A 15,745-nucleotide genomic window follows, 5' to 3' on the forward strand; every position below is an offset into this window, starting at 1 on the left:
ACAAACAAATATCCTCTATTTATTATCGTGTAATAATACCATACTGTGGTTCAAAATGACGAATTATTGTTTACTTAGTAAGTTTTACAGGTATTCATTATCAATACATTAGCAATCCAATGTTTCTACAATTCATTTAATATTGTGAATGTTGTTAGATTTAAATACCGTTTTTGTAATACAACATTTTTATGAAAATGAAATGTAAGAAAAAAAAAGAAAAAAATGGTAGTTTTTATTCTTTTATCATTTTACAATCTTATGTTCGATTATTGTGTTGTTTTATTTTATGAATTATTGTACATTCTTCAGCATCTGAATCAATAGTGTGACCGATTTTTGGGGAAATTATTTATGGATATATTTCAGGAACAAGAGGGAAAGAAACGTTCAGAGATAGGACCCTCCTCTTGCAGAGAAAATGAGCAATGTACACGCATGAGTGAATAGCCGCAATATAAACTTTCTTTGAAATAACAACAGTTTTCATTAGCTAATGAAAACCCGCAGTATGGGAGAGCTTTTAAGGAGGAGATTTCCGTAATCTTCCGAATTGGTAACCGTGAACTGTGATATTTAATTACCATACCGTTATTATGGAAATTATTTACGTACTGGAAAACACTCAATAGATTTAATATAACAAAAGAATGGCCATTTTGGAACTAAGTGTATTTCACAATAGAGCCGTAGAATCAGTTGTCAGAAGTAACTAATGATGTTCAGACTGTATATAGAAGGCAGATAACACCAGAAAAGAGAAAAATCCGAATGTCTTTATCACCAAGGCCTTACTGAAGATTAACTTTTAAAGTTTGGTTGACGACAGATATTCTAAAACGAGAAATATTTGTGATTGAATTTGGATGTATTTACACAGAAATTTTGGTAAGTTAATTTTTTCATTCTGCCTATTTTCATTATTAAAAAATATAATAAAATATTTATATATATATACAGCTAAACCTTATTTTTGCGGCTATTATCTGGTTATTTTTGCCTTCTTTTCTTTTTTCGGTATAATGATTTATGCTATTAAGTTTTCTTACGTAACATATTTTGATTTATTTTGTGTTTATTAAACGGTTATCTATGTTTTATCATCAGTTGTATAGACCTTCTTCATGGCGGTATGTGGACCTCTTTGTTTATCAAATAATACAATATTTGATTGTTTAGTTTGTGATATGGATCTAAGGTGACCAAAGAGGGTCCACTCATCAGACTGATTCTAAAATATTGTATATTGATAAACTTATGAACTGTTCACTTAAAAATGATAGAGAATTTTATCACTCTTAGATCTAATGAAATTAACCATGACAAAATATCAGAGCAAAAATGTTTTGATCTGTTATTCAATTCCGAAGTACTCGTATATTTCATTTCTGTATTTTAGATTTCAAAAAAAAATTCTGTATTTGGGAAATTTGAACTACGTTTAGTGTCCATGTAAATCCGAAAGACAATTTTGTTCAAGTTTCGCCTCGAGTTCATTGTTATTTCGTACATTTATACATTTTAATCACATAGCATGAATATGTTTCTGTAATAAATCACAATAAGTCACTGACAGGGCCACATATGACTAACTTAAGACTGATTATTCCGTCTGTTACATATACTAGTGTATTTTGTAGTAACAATGAAAATGTTATCCATTATATTTACAAAGTAAGAACAATTATATTTATAAAGTATGAAGAAATATATTTACAAAGTATGAAGAAACATGATAATGACGACATTATGTTTTATATTAGAATGAATATGTAAACATGTCAAATACATATTAGAGAGAATTGTTAGAACTGGTACATATTCTAGTAATTAACAGCAACCAGATTTACAATAACACCCAGCAAACATGTATGTGATACCAGGATCGTGCAACTCCTTATCCCTATAAATTCAACAATTATCTTCACCGTGACAAAGGCGAATGCAGGGAAAATGGGGATTTATTATAGGATGTGTGATGAATAAATGATAAAACTTTAAATTTATAACGCGGAAGAGCGATGAGAAATAATTATGTTATCTTTCAGAAGACAACAGTGTTCTCTTAATAATTTAATGCTCTTTAATGCGCCTTGTGTAAACGTGAGTTGAAACTTAACTATCCATCTTTATTTTGATTTTAAACATTTTTTATTAATGTCATTTTAAGATAACATGTTCAATCCTAGTATTTGAATAAGTCTCATAGATGAACTTTGTCACTTTTTACGGAGGCGTTAATAGTTACCATTTGCAAAAAAAAGGTGTAGTGTCCTACTTAATTGGGTTCAATGTCTCAAAATGGTGGTTTTTTTCCTTCTTCATTTTCTTGTTGTTTGTTGTTTTTCTAGTTTTGGGTATTTTTGTATATTTTCTTGTTGTTTTCCACTATTTTTATAGCAAAATGCATATTTTGATTAAACCAAATACTTTCAGTTAAGTTTTTTTTCACTTCCTGCAACGGTTAAGGATAAATTCAGGTTTGTTATATGTGAGTCTTCAAACATCTCCTGATCATATAAATATCATACTAGCATTTATATGTACTTATGTTTTCAGTTCAAATAAATACATAATATATGTCTCATATACATAATTATATTTATGTTTCCAGTTAAAATTCTTGAACGCTTCCATAAACTCTCCATTATAATATTCATTAAAAAATTACCTTTTCATACAAAAGAAAAAAGAATTTAAAAAATATTAAAAAGATTCGCAACTTAAAGCGCCATTTCCTTCAAAGTCAGCAACATGTACGGAATTGTCCGAGGTTTTACGATGTTAACCGATTAACTAAACGCCGGACTGAGTCACACAGGATTTATATCAATGTATATCGGCACATAAACCCTCTCAAAGAAATGGGGAGTGCTTTTACCTCAATAAGTCACTTAAAATTCCTAGGATAACCAATGTTTATTTTGTTTTTCAAAACTCAAAATTTTACAAAATATGACTGTTATACCCTGCATCAAACGAAATGTTAAACCTCGATGATGTAAAATTTTCTGAAAGAGAATGTAAATAAATATCAATGAAAATTTTCAAATTTTAGCATAGTCGCTCACAATCTTTCAAACGTTTCAAAAATGTAATTTGTCAAAAAATATTAATTTGACACTGACAAAATACCACATGTTGAGTTTAGAAGTATTAATCTGCATTAGCATTTATCAAAATCTTATTAAAATGGTTTTGTACCTCTAGTTTGTTTCACAACATTAAAAACAGAGAAATGTTATCTCAGAATATGATTTATATATAATATACGCTATGAAGATGAGATAAAGGCAAATTGTAACATCCTCATGATCAAGAAATATATAATAATTTATAGAGCAAAATGTAGAAAACAGCAAAATGTAGAAAACACACCATCTAAAACATAAAATAACACGATTAACGCTTGTTTTACATAAGTTGCCGTTAATAGATACATTCCACACAGAGTTATCGAACATTGCGCAGAGTTATTGGTGAATAGTAGCAGTTTCTAAATTGGTTACCGTAAATCATTAATTGAAACAGATACGCGAACGGTTAACGTAAACAAATGAAGCACACGTTGATAAGGATTAGTGGAATATGTCGGAAAATGCATTATTTTGTCTGATTACATTAGCAACAGAATGAAAAATGTGATTGTTACTGAATGAAAACATATCCTAGAATATAAAAAATCTCATAGTTCTGGTCGACCTTTTACGTGAACGTACTTTTTCTTCATACTTGTAAGCCAGGTGTTATTTAATCATTACCACGCTAAATACATGTACTTTTTTAAAAAAATGGACTTGTCCATCTTTCTATATTGACAATGTAGGAAAATTTTCAAAATAATTGAGCCGCATTACGACAAAACCAACATAGTGGGTTTGCGACCAGCATGGATCCAGACCAGCCTGCGCATCCTCAGTCTGATCAGGATCCATGCTGTTCGCTATCAGTTTCTCTATTTGTAATAGAGTTGGTTAGCGAACAGCATGGATCCTGATCAGACTGCGCGGATGCGCAGGCTGGTCTGGATCCATGCTGGTCGCAAACCCACTATGTAGGTTTTGTCGTGATGCGGCTCAATTATGTATACTAACTGAATACAAACAGTGCAGACCATGATCAGACGATAAGGATGTGCCATCAAATCTTGGTGGTTAGCTTCCGTACCCGCCAACAGGCAAAGGGTTTATGTTTCTATAGTAATGTATAGGATAGTTACACCTTTCTCATATGTAAAGCTATTATACAAAACGTTTGTCATTGTGTTAGACGACGCTTCAGTTGGAAAGAACACATGAAATAGAAAAAATAAGAACCCTTAAAGAAAGTCCAAAACGGCAAAATTGAATGGGTGGAACTAATCAAAATGGAATTTTGAAAGGGTATCTGAGGTTATGAATCCTGCATGTAACAGATAAGACGTCAACAGACAAATTTAAAAAGCAGGGGTGATTCAAAATTCTTCTAGTAGAAATATTGGAACCACCCAACTAGAAAAAGGCCAAATAGTAAAAACTCAAAATACCACCAATACGACAATAGTGTCGTGCTGAACGATCTTTAAGGATCGTATAACATCTCTGACTGGAGGTACGGGGCGACTTTTTACGGCCTCCAACAATTACATTTTCATGTCAGATTATAGTCATGATAGAGACTGATGTAACTTGAATCCCCAGCAAAAATGTTTTAAAAAAGATAAAGTACATTTAAGCCGCGTCATGACAAAACCAACATAGTGGGTTTGCGACCAGCATGGATCCAGACCAGCCTTCGCATCCGCGCAGTCTGATCAGGATCCATGCTGTTCGCTATCAGTTTCTCTACTTGTAATAGGGTTGGTAAGCGAACAGCATGGATCCTGATCAGACTGCGCGGATGCGCAGGCTTGTCTGGATCCATGCTGGTCGCAAACCCATTATGTTAGTTTTGTCATGGTACGGCTCATTTACTAATTAAAATGCGTTCTTCGTGTCCTTTTTCCGAATTTTTCATTTCACTATGAACTGCTTGGAATGTTAATATCTTAAGCTAGGTTAAAATTGATGTAAAGAAAATGTCAAATAGAAGACTGGAGTACTTAGGGTAAAAAATGACAAGCATTTTGATTACAACTAGAGTACAATTATTTATATAAGGTGATAACGGGAACCAGCTGTCTAACATTAAACTTTTAACTTCTAACATGCTGTTAAAAACCCACTAGTAATACATATTAATAGAGGGCATATTATGTTCAGCCCATGATTTCAAATATTTTAACATCCCCCTTATTTGAAGCGGGATTGTTATCGCCCATCAAGACTGCCATATTAAAAATGCGATGTCATCATTCAAACCATAAGATTTACAACCCTGTTGTTGAGCGAGTTCGTGTGATGGATTGAAACCCCTTCTTAACATTTCTTCCAGTGTCTATAGTTGTGGCAGTGGGCACTGTCTGTCATGTATTGCCTGTAGTTGCCACCGACAACCCATATTGACGACTGACTTCAGAAGACCGTATTATTTAAGTTTCTCACTTTTTGGGTTTTTGTTTTTGTTTTTGCTTTGGGTCAACGGACACAGTAGCATTAACAAAAAGCTCTTTATAAAGGTGTATAAACCATTACACAAGACCCCGATTTTTGAAGTCGCATTCGAAAGACTTGTCAGTAATTTCAAATGGAGTAGCGAGTAATCTAACCATTTGTGTGTTACCACTAGAGCACCGCGCAAAGTATCCCGCTGTGCCATATAAACATTGTCATGATACCCAGACCTTTCTTATCACCCGGACTAGGCGTTATACAACCGCGTGCCGAGTGGAGATGTATTCGGTCTTTAGTTGAAAACCCAGAAAAGTTGTGTAAGGAATGCCAGTGTAATATCATAATAAGTTATGTTTAAACATTCGCTTCGAATTTCTGAACTAATGCTATAAGGATGATTGTATGACTTCTATTTCTGCTTGTATCTTCTTAGTTCATGTTTATATAGTATAGGTACCTTTCCACATATAGACAAATCATTTTTCTGCACGGAAATCACTGTCATAGGAAAATAAAATGGTTGCCTTTAATGGCAAGTTTTTTATATATGTTCATTTGTGGTCATCATTCAGACGATGTATATACATGTATAATCTAAGTGTACGCGTGCATGCAAAACGCAGTTAAAAATCGCTATGCATCATGGTCATTCTAGGAATTGTTCAAAATGCTATAAATGTTTAACCGTTGACACTTGAACTAATCTTGTGGTGCATTAAATCATATACTGCACGGACAAAATGGACATCGGACAATACACGAAGTTATAAATCCGTCACTTGTACTTTTTATATGGCTTTTCTCATGATGTGATTAATTAAGGACCATATAATATAATAATAGTCAATCCATGATTATTATATCATTATTATATTCTTATCATGACAATAATCATATAAATCAATCACTCTTGATTTAGTTTGACACAATTTAAGGTCCGTCCGTGCGATACATTTTAATGACATGCATATAATATGTATTATATATACATGTATATGTTTTGTCACATTCTCTGGAAATACATTATTGATGTTAATATTATACACATAGTCTATAAAAAAGATATATTTGTTTTGTTTAATATGATAATTATATGAATATTCATTACCTCATATACTACAAGGTTTTTACAAAAATGTATTTCATTAACTGACAGCTGTTTTATTTTATTTATTTATTTATTTATTTATTTATTTATTTATTTATTTATTTATTTATTTATTTATTTAGCTAAGTTTTCTTTCATTATGGTCAGATCAACAAGAAATTGGCTTTCCTCTTTTAAATTATTATGACATTGTGAGAAGAAGTATTTTACATTTATACTTACCTACTCCGGGGAAGATCTTGTTTGTTCCCTGTTAAAACATTGTTTATTTATATGGTTTTAGTAAGCATAAAGTAGTTGAGTTACAAGAACTCGAGACTGAAAGGGATAAATCATGTACAGTGATTTGGTGTCCACGGTTTGGGTGCATGAAAAAGGCGTCGTGTTCTTTAAATGTTCTTTTTTGGGTCTCTATATTCATATAAAGTTACGTTCGACAAATCTTTCGAAGTGACTAAGTTATCATATAAAGTTATATAAAAGCGATATTTCTTATATGGATAGTGAAATATTTCGCAAGGTGTATAGGTGACTGATATAGGATGTTTATGTAGAAATAATTGATATTGGCGGTCGAGTGAAGTGCATGTTTGACATGGTTACTTTGACAAGTAGACTAACATAAATGACAAATAAAGTGTGGCTATCTGTCAGTCACCGGCCATACGAGGTGAAACATACTACAAATGTTGATATATAGGACCTAAATTATAACAATTTAGTCTCATACTGTCATTTTCCTCTTTAAATCAATACTATGAATATAATTCAGTCATTATTGCCTCAGATTCCATTTGTATCTAAAATAATAACTGCTGTACATTTAATCAGTGACATATAAAAACCAAATAACTAAGTTTTGTATGAATGTCATAACAGCCATCATATCTATAACCTATACTTTTGCCATCGTTCTCATCATGTTATAAATCATTATTACACATTCACCACCATCATCATTATCACATTCTCCTTCCTTTCTACTTCTTTTATTGCTGATTCTATTCTTGCTGTTTCAGCTGCTGAATTTACCACCGGCTATCACTTCCACCACTGTTGCTACTACTACTTCTTGTTCATCTCCTTCTTTCTCATTTTCTTTTTTTCATCATCATCACCATCAGCATCATCATCAGCATCATCATCAGCAGCAGCAGCAGCATCATCATTATCATCATCAGCATAATCATCATCATCATCATCATCATCATCATCATCATCATCATCATCATTTTGTTATTATCATCATTATCAACATCAGCATCATCATCATCATAAGCAGCAGCAGCAGCATCATTATCATCATCAGCATCAGCAGCAGCATCATCATTATAATCATAATCACCATCATCACCATCATTTTATTTTTATTATCATCATCATCATTATAATCATCATCATCATCATCATCATCATCAGCATTATCATTATCATCATCATCATCAATATCATCATCATCATCATCATCAATATCATCATCATCATTATCATCATCATCATCATCATTATCACCATCATCATCATCATTATCATCATTATCATCATTATCATCATCATCATCATCATTATTATCATCATCGGCATTATCATTATCAGCAGCACCAGCATCATGCACCAACACGTTAGAGAAATTTAAGATACCCGAATGATGACAATATTTGCCGAAATTATATTTTATTTATATTTATTGTATTGATGGATTTAATATACATGTATCAATTACTCGAGTGCTGCAACTTATTATGTTATTTCATAGTTTAATAATTGTAAATGACGTAATATCATCCTAGATGAGTTGAATATTATCAATTAGATAAAAAAAAGTAGGTACAGCTAAATGAAAAAATTAATTACAAATAATATATTTTATTTCTTCTATTTTTCATTTCAGGTTAGTCATGTTTTCGCCAAGAATTTTACTTCAAGTCACAGTAGTCATCTGGCAGGCCTCCTCTATATTAGTAAAAGGTAAGTTATTCAAAACTACATGGTGAATATCACAATATATTATACATTATAACATACTGGAAAAAGATCTTTAAGGAAACAATTATATGTTGGGGTCTTCGATGTCCATTCGTTGTGGCCTTTGCCTCAGGTCAAATTTTAACAAAAAAATTCAAAATTCCCATGCATATAATGCACGTGCATATATTTGGTTTAGATATATTTATTTAATCTCGGTTGCTTTCATACGCACAAATATTTAGAATAGGTTGCGTCCTTAACACATAAAACCAACGGCTTTTAGAATTCTTTACTTTGGAAACTTTCCCGTAGAGGAATATACATGGTTATAGAAGAATTATATAAAAATGATGATAATCATCAAAATGTCATCGTTACAATTCAAAAATATAGATAATTGATTAATATTGCCAAAAGGATTAAGTTTATATTTTACAAACGAGCTTGGAGAACGCAAATGTAAGATTTGAATGATTGTGTAATAACACAATTACATTAAATCACACGGTAACATCAAAGAGAATACTATATAGGTGACCGAGACAAATAAATAAACATATAATGAATGATCTGTCTGAAATTAATTGTTTTACAAAAGTACATTATCCAAGGTTTTTCTATTAAAGCATTTTTATAGCTCGTAATTTTGGACAAATTGTATGCATGTTTTTGTACCAATTTAAAATCAGTCAATGTTCACTTCATCTACATTTTTTTTCCGTTGAACCTGTTAAAATGTTGTTTTTCTTGATTTTTTGTTCAATTGTTAATCTTATTATAAACATCATTTACTAGGACTAAAATAGTTCTATCAAATGACTATGGGCTTAAAATGTGCATATACATATTTCTAAGTATAATTGGGGATTTTTGAATTAGTGAAAGTTCTTTATGTTCAACCGGCGTAAAGCCTTTGTAAGCAAAAAAAAGTAACTTGACCTGCTAAGCAACACATTGCATATCACCAACAATCCAGGAGTTTGCTTGACTTGATCTTTATTTGCGGAGGGAGCCGTGCATTAAGTGACAGGTTTCTTTTTTGTGGCCTGTCTATTAGGTGATATTAAAAACAAGGGTGACTGTATTAACATCAAAGGGCTAGGTCAGAATATTAGTAACATAAATATTTAATTAAACAAATACAACAGTAATCAAAGTAACATCAACAACTGTGGTTTATTGAATAAAGTATGTAATACAAGGTCCCTTAAAATGATGACTTTTTTATGCTATTATTAATTAAAAAGAACATCTCATTTGACATTAGATATTGTTATAATAACAATTAAGTAATGAAGTTTTTATTATTTCATGTTATGTTTGACAAATAAACATATTTTTGACATCTGTTATAAAACCTGATTGATATATCATTTTGTTGTACTACTAAATCATAAAACAATTTAGTATGCCCTGACCAGCCATGTTAATTGAATATCCCATAAAGGCTATTAAAATGTCAGAAAAAAAACCTTTTGTTTTGTTTGAAATGTAAGGAAAAAAACTCGATAAACAACATTTCTGTTTCACCAACTTCCGGATTTTTTCTGAACTATCTTGTCATAAAGCGTTTGGAAAAAAACAGCTTTCATATCTGAAATTTCTTTAAAGTGGCTTGGTGACAGTTTTTTATGTTTTATTATTGCCCCAAACTGAATATCTCATTATAATAGTTTAAAAGTAAAATGTGGCATAAACCATTTGTATGACCACTGTAACTCCGAATTAAACAATGACCACCTTTTCTTTAATCGTTTTAATGATAATGCACTGTAAGAGACACTCAATGCTGTGCTGTATACATAGTTTTATCATGTGTGTATTCTATGTTATTATTGTTGTTTATTGTCAACAATACTGTATATCTGAAAACTTTGTTGTGAATGATACAATATACAATATACTGTTCATCTTCGAGAATTGTACAAACTGTCCATTGATTATGTGATTATATGTGTGTGTGTGTGTGTATATGTGTGTGTACGTAATGACGACTATATGTTCTTTGTATACATCGAAATAAAATGTCTGTTCTGTTGTGTTCATGGATCCTGTAGCAACGACTAACATGAAATGATGATATTTTGAATTGGAAACATCCTCATGTATTCGTCGGCTTAGTAACACGGAAGTTATACTCCCTGTTTATAGAAATTATATTTTTATGTAAAGACTGGCGAAAGTAAATTCTAAATTATTTTTTTTCAATTTTGAAAGGTTAACTTTTACCTTCTATAGTATATCAACCATTTTAAAAACTTCAGTCTTTTATAGTGACAATATCCAGCTATCAAACTGAAAGATAAAACTGAAAGCAATTATTCTCTTCTGTTGTCATGTTAAACTTTTGTCATAACTTATTGAGTTATGCTCACCACTAGTCATGTCATATTCCACCTTCTTGCCCATATATTTAACAGATAAAATGTTACAATGCCAGATAACATATCTTATAACAATAAGCAAATAAAATATTTGCAGTTGCTACATAAATATTCTTTATCTTAAATTGCAAAGACTCGTAAATAAAAGTCTTTATAAATGCAATAAATGATAATATTTGTTAACAGAAAACATCATTCGAACTTTAAAAACATGTAAATTAACATTTTTTTAATTGAGATACAGTTTAATCTGTGCTCAAACAAACGCCACCACTGGAAGCCCCTAAGTGCAGCTATAACAGTGTCTACCTGCTTCTAGAGACTTCTTGTCAACAAACAAAGAACAAAATTAATATTTACTGAACAGGATCATTTCGCCACTTTTGTAGATGAAACAAGTGTCAACGTAACAAATCTTGCTAAGTACTTTTCAAGTAATTGTAACGATGTTTGCCGATATTAACGGTCTGTTAAAAAGAAAATTTGGCACTTTTTTCATATTTTATAGATTCCTCGTATATGAGTTGTGTAATAAAAAAACTGATAAAATATGATAGTCCCAATATCGTCACATTTTTATCGTTTCAGCGGAAGCTCAGGTTGTAGTTACACCGTATCCAGCGTTGATCTACCAGGGTGCGATCCCGGATGTGCCGGTACTTTCCGTGAAAGCCACCGATACAGACACCAACCAGCCGTTAATCAATGTAGCTCTTACAACCAGTGGGGACGCCGAATATTTTCAGCTTATACACCAACCCCGAGTACCAACTGAATGGATTCTGAAAGTCAAACGAACTATTGACAAACCAGTGGGTTATGTGTTTAAGTTTAGTGTCTACGGATATTACAACCAAACTCCGCAAACACAACGTATCCAAATCAATGTAACGGAGAAGAACGAACATGCGCCGTCGTTCGAAATACAAGAATACACGTTCAAGGCTTTCAGGAACGGGGTGGATTATAATCTAACGGACATCGGAACTGTTAAGGCTGTTGACGCCGACACAGAGTTATATAACAAACAATTTCATTATCATATACTAGATCCTTTAGCAGAACAATATTTTCATGTCGACCTCGAATCCGGTCTTATAGAGATGATCGACAACATTCCACGGAACGTGACCAGTATACCGTTTAGCGTTACGGCCATTGACGGTGGATCCCCACAGAGGTTAAATTCAACCGACGTTACTGTTGTAATAACAGATCTTCGACGTAAGTTTCCTATAAAACTATCACATCTCTACCATGTATATTTCATATTTAGTGAGAGTAGCTATAATCAGTCAGATTTTCAAAATTATTAAAACACTTTCTTTTCTATCAAAAGGAGTTTTTCATTGTTACTCAGTGATTAACGCAACTATTGTTAGACAACATTCTCTAATTTTGAACGAGAAACGGAATATATAGAAATTTATTGCACTTTACGTTCGAATATTATTATTTTATCGTTTGAAAGCTCATAAAGCCACTCTCTCTCTCTCGTATTCTAGACTTCGCCAATCCAACAAAATAATATTAGACCAACCTAGCCGGGCCAGTTGCTAAGTTTTCTTTTTACATTGAAATATGTTGTGTTTTTTTTTTTGGATTGATTGTTTCAAATTCATAACCACATCCATTACACAATAATTACACAATAATTATACAAATTCAGCAGGTTAATGGTTTAACGATCAATAAAACACTAGACTTATAACCTTGGTAAATACCGACAAGTAACGAAGACACTTTATTTTCAGTTATTTGAAAAGCGTAATACAATATATGTATTTGCATTAAGTCATTGACACCAAGACCACTTATATATTATCACATATCATTTTAGTAATATACATGTACGGCCATTTTAAACAGTGGGAGATAAAAGAAGAAAAAAACAACAGTACATGAACATGCAGTTTCATGTAACTAGGTCTTGTTTAACGTCCTTAGGGTTTGCTATCTATCATTTCATATATAAAGCAGTCTACAGTTTGTAAAGAAAAGAAAAACATATATTAGCATAAACACTTGAAGAAATTTAGGTAAACGAATATGACTGAATTTTACTGAATAACAACAAATTGGGAAAGGAATTGTTATTATAAGTCAAAATATGAACGGTTTCATTAAGTACAACCATTGATGTACATGCAAGTTGAAAAAAGTCAAGACCATGTCAAATTATCAAGTCATACAGATAACTTATGTAGGATCGGACCTAATGGACTATAATTATGTTCTACGTACAAAGTATAATACAGAATATGAAATTAAACTGCAATATATTCCCCATTTATTTATTTTTTGAACGAAATGTAGCAAAATATAATCAATTATAGACTTGGTACAGAAATGACTTTTCTAAATCTAGATACTTTCCGACCATTTTGGTACGGACACAAATAAACATGATTCATTTTTATGTTACGTTCACCGCGGCCAAACAAAAGTCTTTATAAAGGTAGAACCTGAAGGTCCCGGCGTTTGCAACACGTTCGACCTGTCATGTACATAAATATATACGGAGGTAATGTAAACGAGTGATAAGAAAAATGACCAGTCTCGTTCTATGATACACAAACATGTTCATGTAAGTACATGTTTTAATGGTCAGTTACATGTTTTAACATTTGTTTACATGCAATTTCTCTAATTTGGCCTGCATGTGAACTACATTCAAAAAGACAATTTATGGGGCAACCTTCTAAATGGCCACGTCTAAATTTTAGTCATATACTTGCTTTAAGGTGATGAATTAAGTTAAAACAAACCATTTGTGTGTACATTTTGCTATTTGAGAAATATAAACTAACGTGAACGCATCTTAAAACTAGACCTCTTGTTTAAAAGTTTTTTTTGCCTCGGATTTTTGAATAATTAAGCCGTGTTTCTTTTGTTTCGATTTTAATGCCCTTTATTGCGGAAAACGAGTTGTTGCTTTTTTAATTGTTGCTAGAATAATTGATAGATTTGATATCTTGAATAAAAAACGGGCAGATAAATAAGTGGTTTAGTTAAGAAGAACGCGATGTAGAATGATTCAGTCATGAGGAGGATGGTTGATTAGTCCTGAAACAAACTATATGACGGGTCGAAATCCGTTAAGTTTCATTTTATGTTGGCGACAGATGGACTTAACGTTCCTTTAATGTAAAGTCATTCTTAATCGTTACTTTAATGCCTCTACCGGAATGCCTTTATAGATTTGTGAGGAAAACAAATACTTACAGTTTCAAAATAAAAGCGTTACCTACTGCATATATAGTTAAAAGAGACAAGTGATTTGATTTCTCATGTCTTAATTAAGGACGTTTTACGTGCAGCAATGTGTGTTATGATTAACGATATACTGACATTTGGAAATAGAAGTTGTTCATTATTTCAGGCATAGTGTCACTTATATAATAAAATAACGAAAAAAAGTTGCCATGTGGAATATAACGTTAACCCTTTACTTCACTTTAGCCCCGGATATATTTTGTGTGGCTGTCGAAGAGTCTGTTGCTCGAGTTTGCTGGAAAGATCCAACAAACGGAAGTTACGTCATGAAGTATGAACTTCATTTCAAAATGGATGACGAAAACGCCACGACGGTTCCAGTGCGTGTGGAAGGCATACAAGATGAAACGTGTAGTATTGTAACGGGAAACCAGTTAGGCCGGAACTATACATTTTCTGTAAGAGTCTTTAACGGGCTTGAGAGTAGCCCGGACAGCCTTCAAAGAAAAGTGACGATCGAAAAGAGAGGTATGTGTAAACTTGATAAAAAAAAAGAAAATACACATTGAAAAAAGGCAATATATTTTCTTGAACTTCTTAACGCATAAGACATTGCATTGCTTCACCTTTAAATAAAAAAAAAATCGGCTTTATGCTTTTTTGTATAAACTATTTAATTTGTTCATTCACATGTCTACATAGTTACGCTATTATAAAAGGAATGTTTTGTCATAAAACTCTTAAAAAAACACGACAGACATATGTTCACAATTTTGAACTTAATTGACAAATATTGTGAAAGGATATGACATTAGTCATTGTTTAAGAGCTAGGTCCAAGTTGGAAGACGTTTAAAGTTGTACGTTGGACTTTCTTCATGTTTTAGCTCATTGGTTGTTTTCTGCTCAAATTTATTGCAACAAAAAGAGGTACACATTTTCAGTTTAAATTGGTAAATGTTTTGTTTGCTTTCATAGCAAATATATATACAATGTAGAAGTAAAATGATTTATATTGTTTAAACTATATGGCTTGCTTAAGATATGGCAGTAACCCCATCAATAATACAACATTTAATAATTTCCATTGCAATTGGAATCTGTCATTGAATTTCAACTTTTAACACTAAACAATACAAAACTACTTCTTCTTATTGTTAAAACCTTTAAGTTTTAACAAAAATGTATTGTTTTAACAAGTTTTTCTCCGTTCCAGATGTCAAATTTGATGAATAAATTTATATGACCTGTTAGACACGGAAAGATTAGTTTAGAGAATAGAAACAGTGTTGTTGTTTTTTCTGCATTATTTCTCGTAATCCAAAATTTTAAAACAATATTTATTGTTGTTTCTGTAAAGATAAATTACAGGTATAACTGTTGTTCGGAGGCAGAGAAAATCAAATTTATCATCATGCTGTTCTACAAAGATTTTTCTTCTATATTTTTCTATAACATCATTGTTCAATCGTTGCTCTGAAATTGCCAAATTAAAATTAGATATTTTGACAAAGTTCATGAATTTTTCCCTAAAAATAA

The 15,745-nt window shown here is 31.7% G+C and overlaps 1 protein-coding gene across 1 annotated transcript in view; it reads left to right on the plus strand.

Moving 5' to 3' along the window:
* Positions 1-416: 416 nt before the first annotated feature.
* Positions 417-15,745, plus strand: part of LOC132758082 (uncharacterized) — a gene marked incomplete at its 5' end in the record, with an annotated part of 37,049 nt that continues 21,720 nt past the window's right edge. Inside the window, 4 exon segments of the mRNA XM_060749598.1 lie at positions 417-888; positions 8,531-8,607; positions 11,580-12,215; positions 14,454-14,735. Of these exon segments, the coding sequence (XP_060605581.1) occupies positions 8,538-8,607; positions 11,580-12,215; positions 14,454-14,735 (988 nt within the window).

Source organism: Ruditapes philippinarum, unplaced genomic scaffold (assembly GCF_026571515.1).
Source record: "Ruditapes philippinarum isolate M1 unplaced genomic scaffold, ASM2657151v2 ctg3971_1_1_1_1, whole genome shotgun sequence".
In the NCBI taxonomy this organism is placed as follows: domain Eukaryota; kingdom Metazoa; phylum Mollusca; class Bivalvia; order Venerida; family Veneridae; genus Ruditapes; species Ruditapes philippinarum.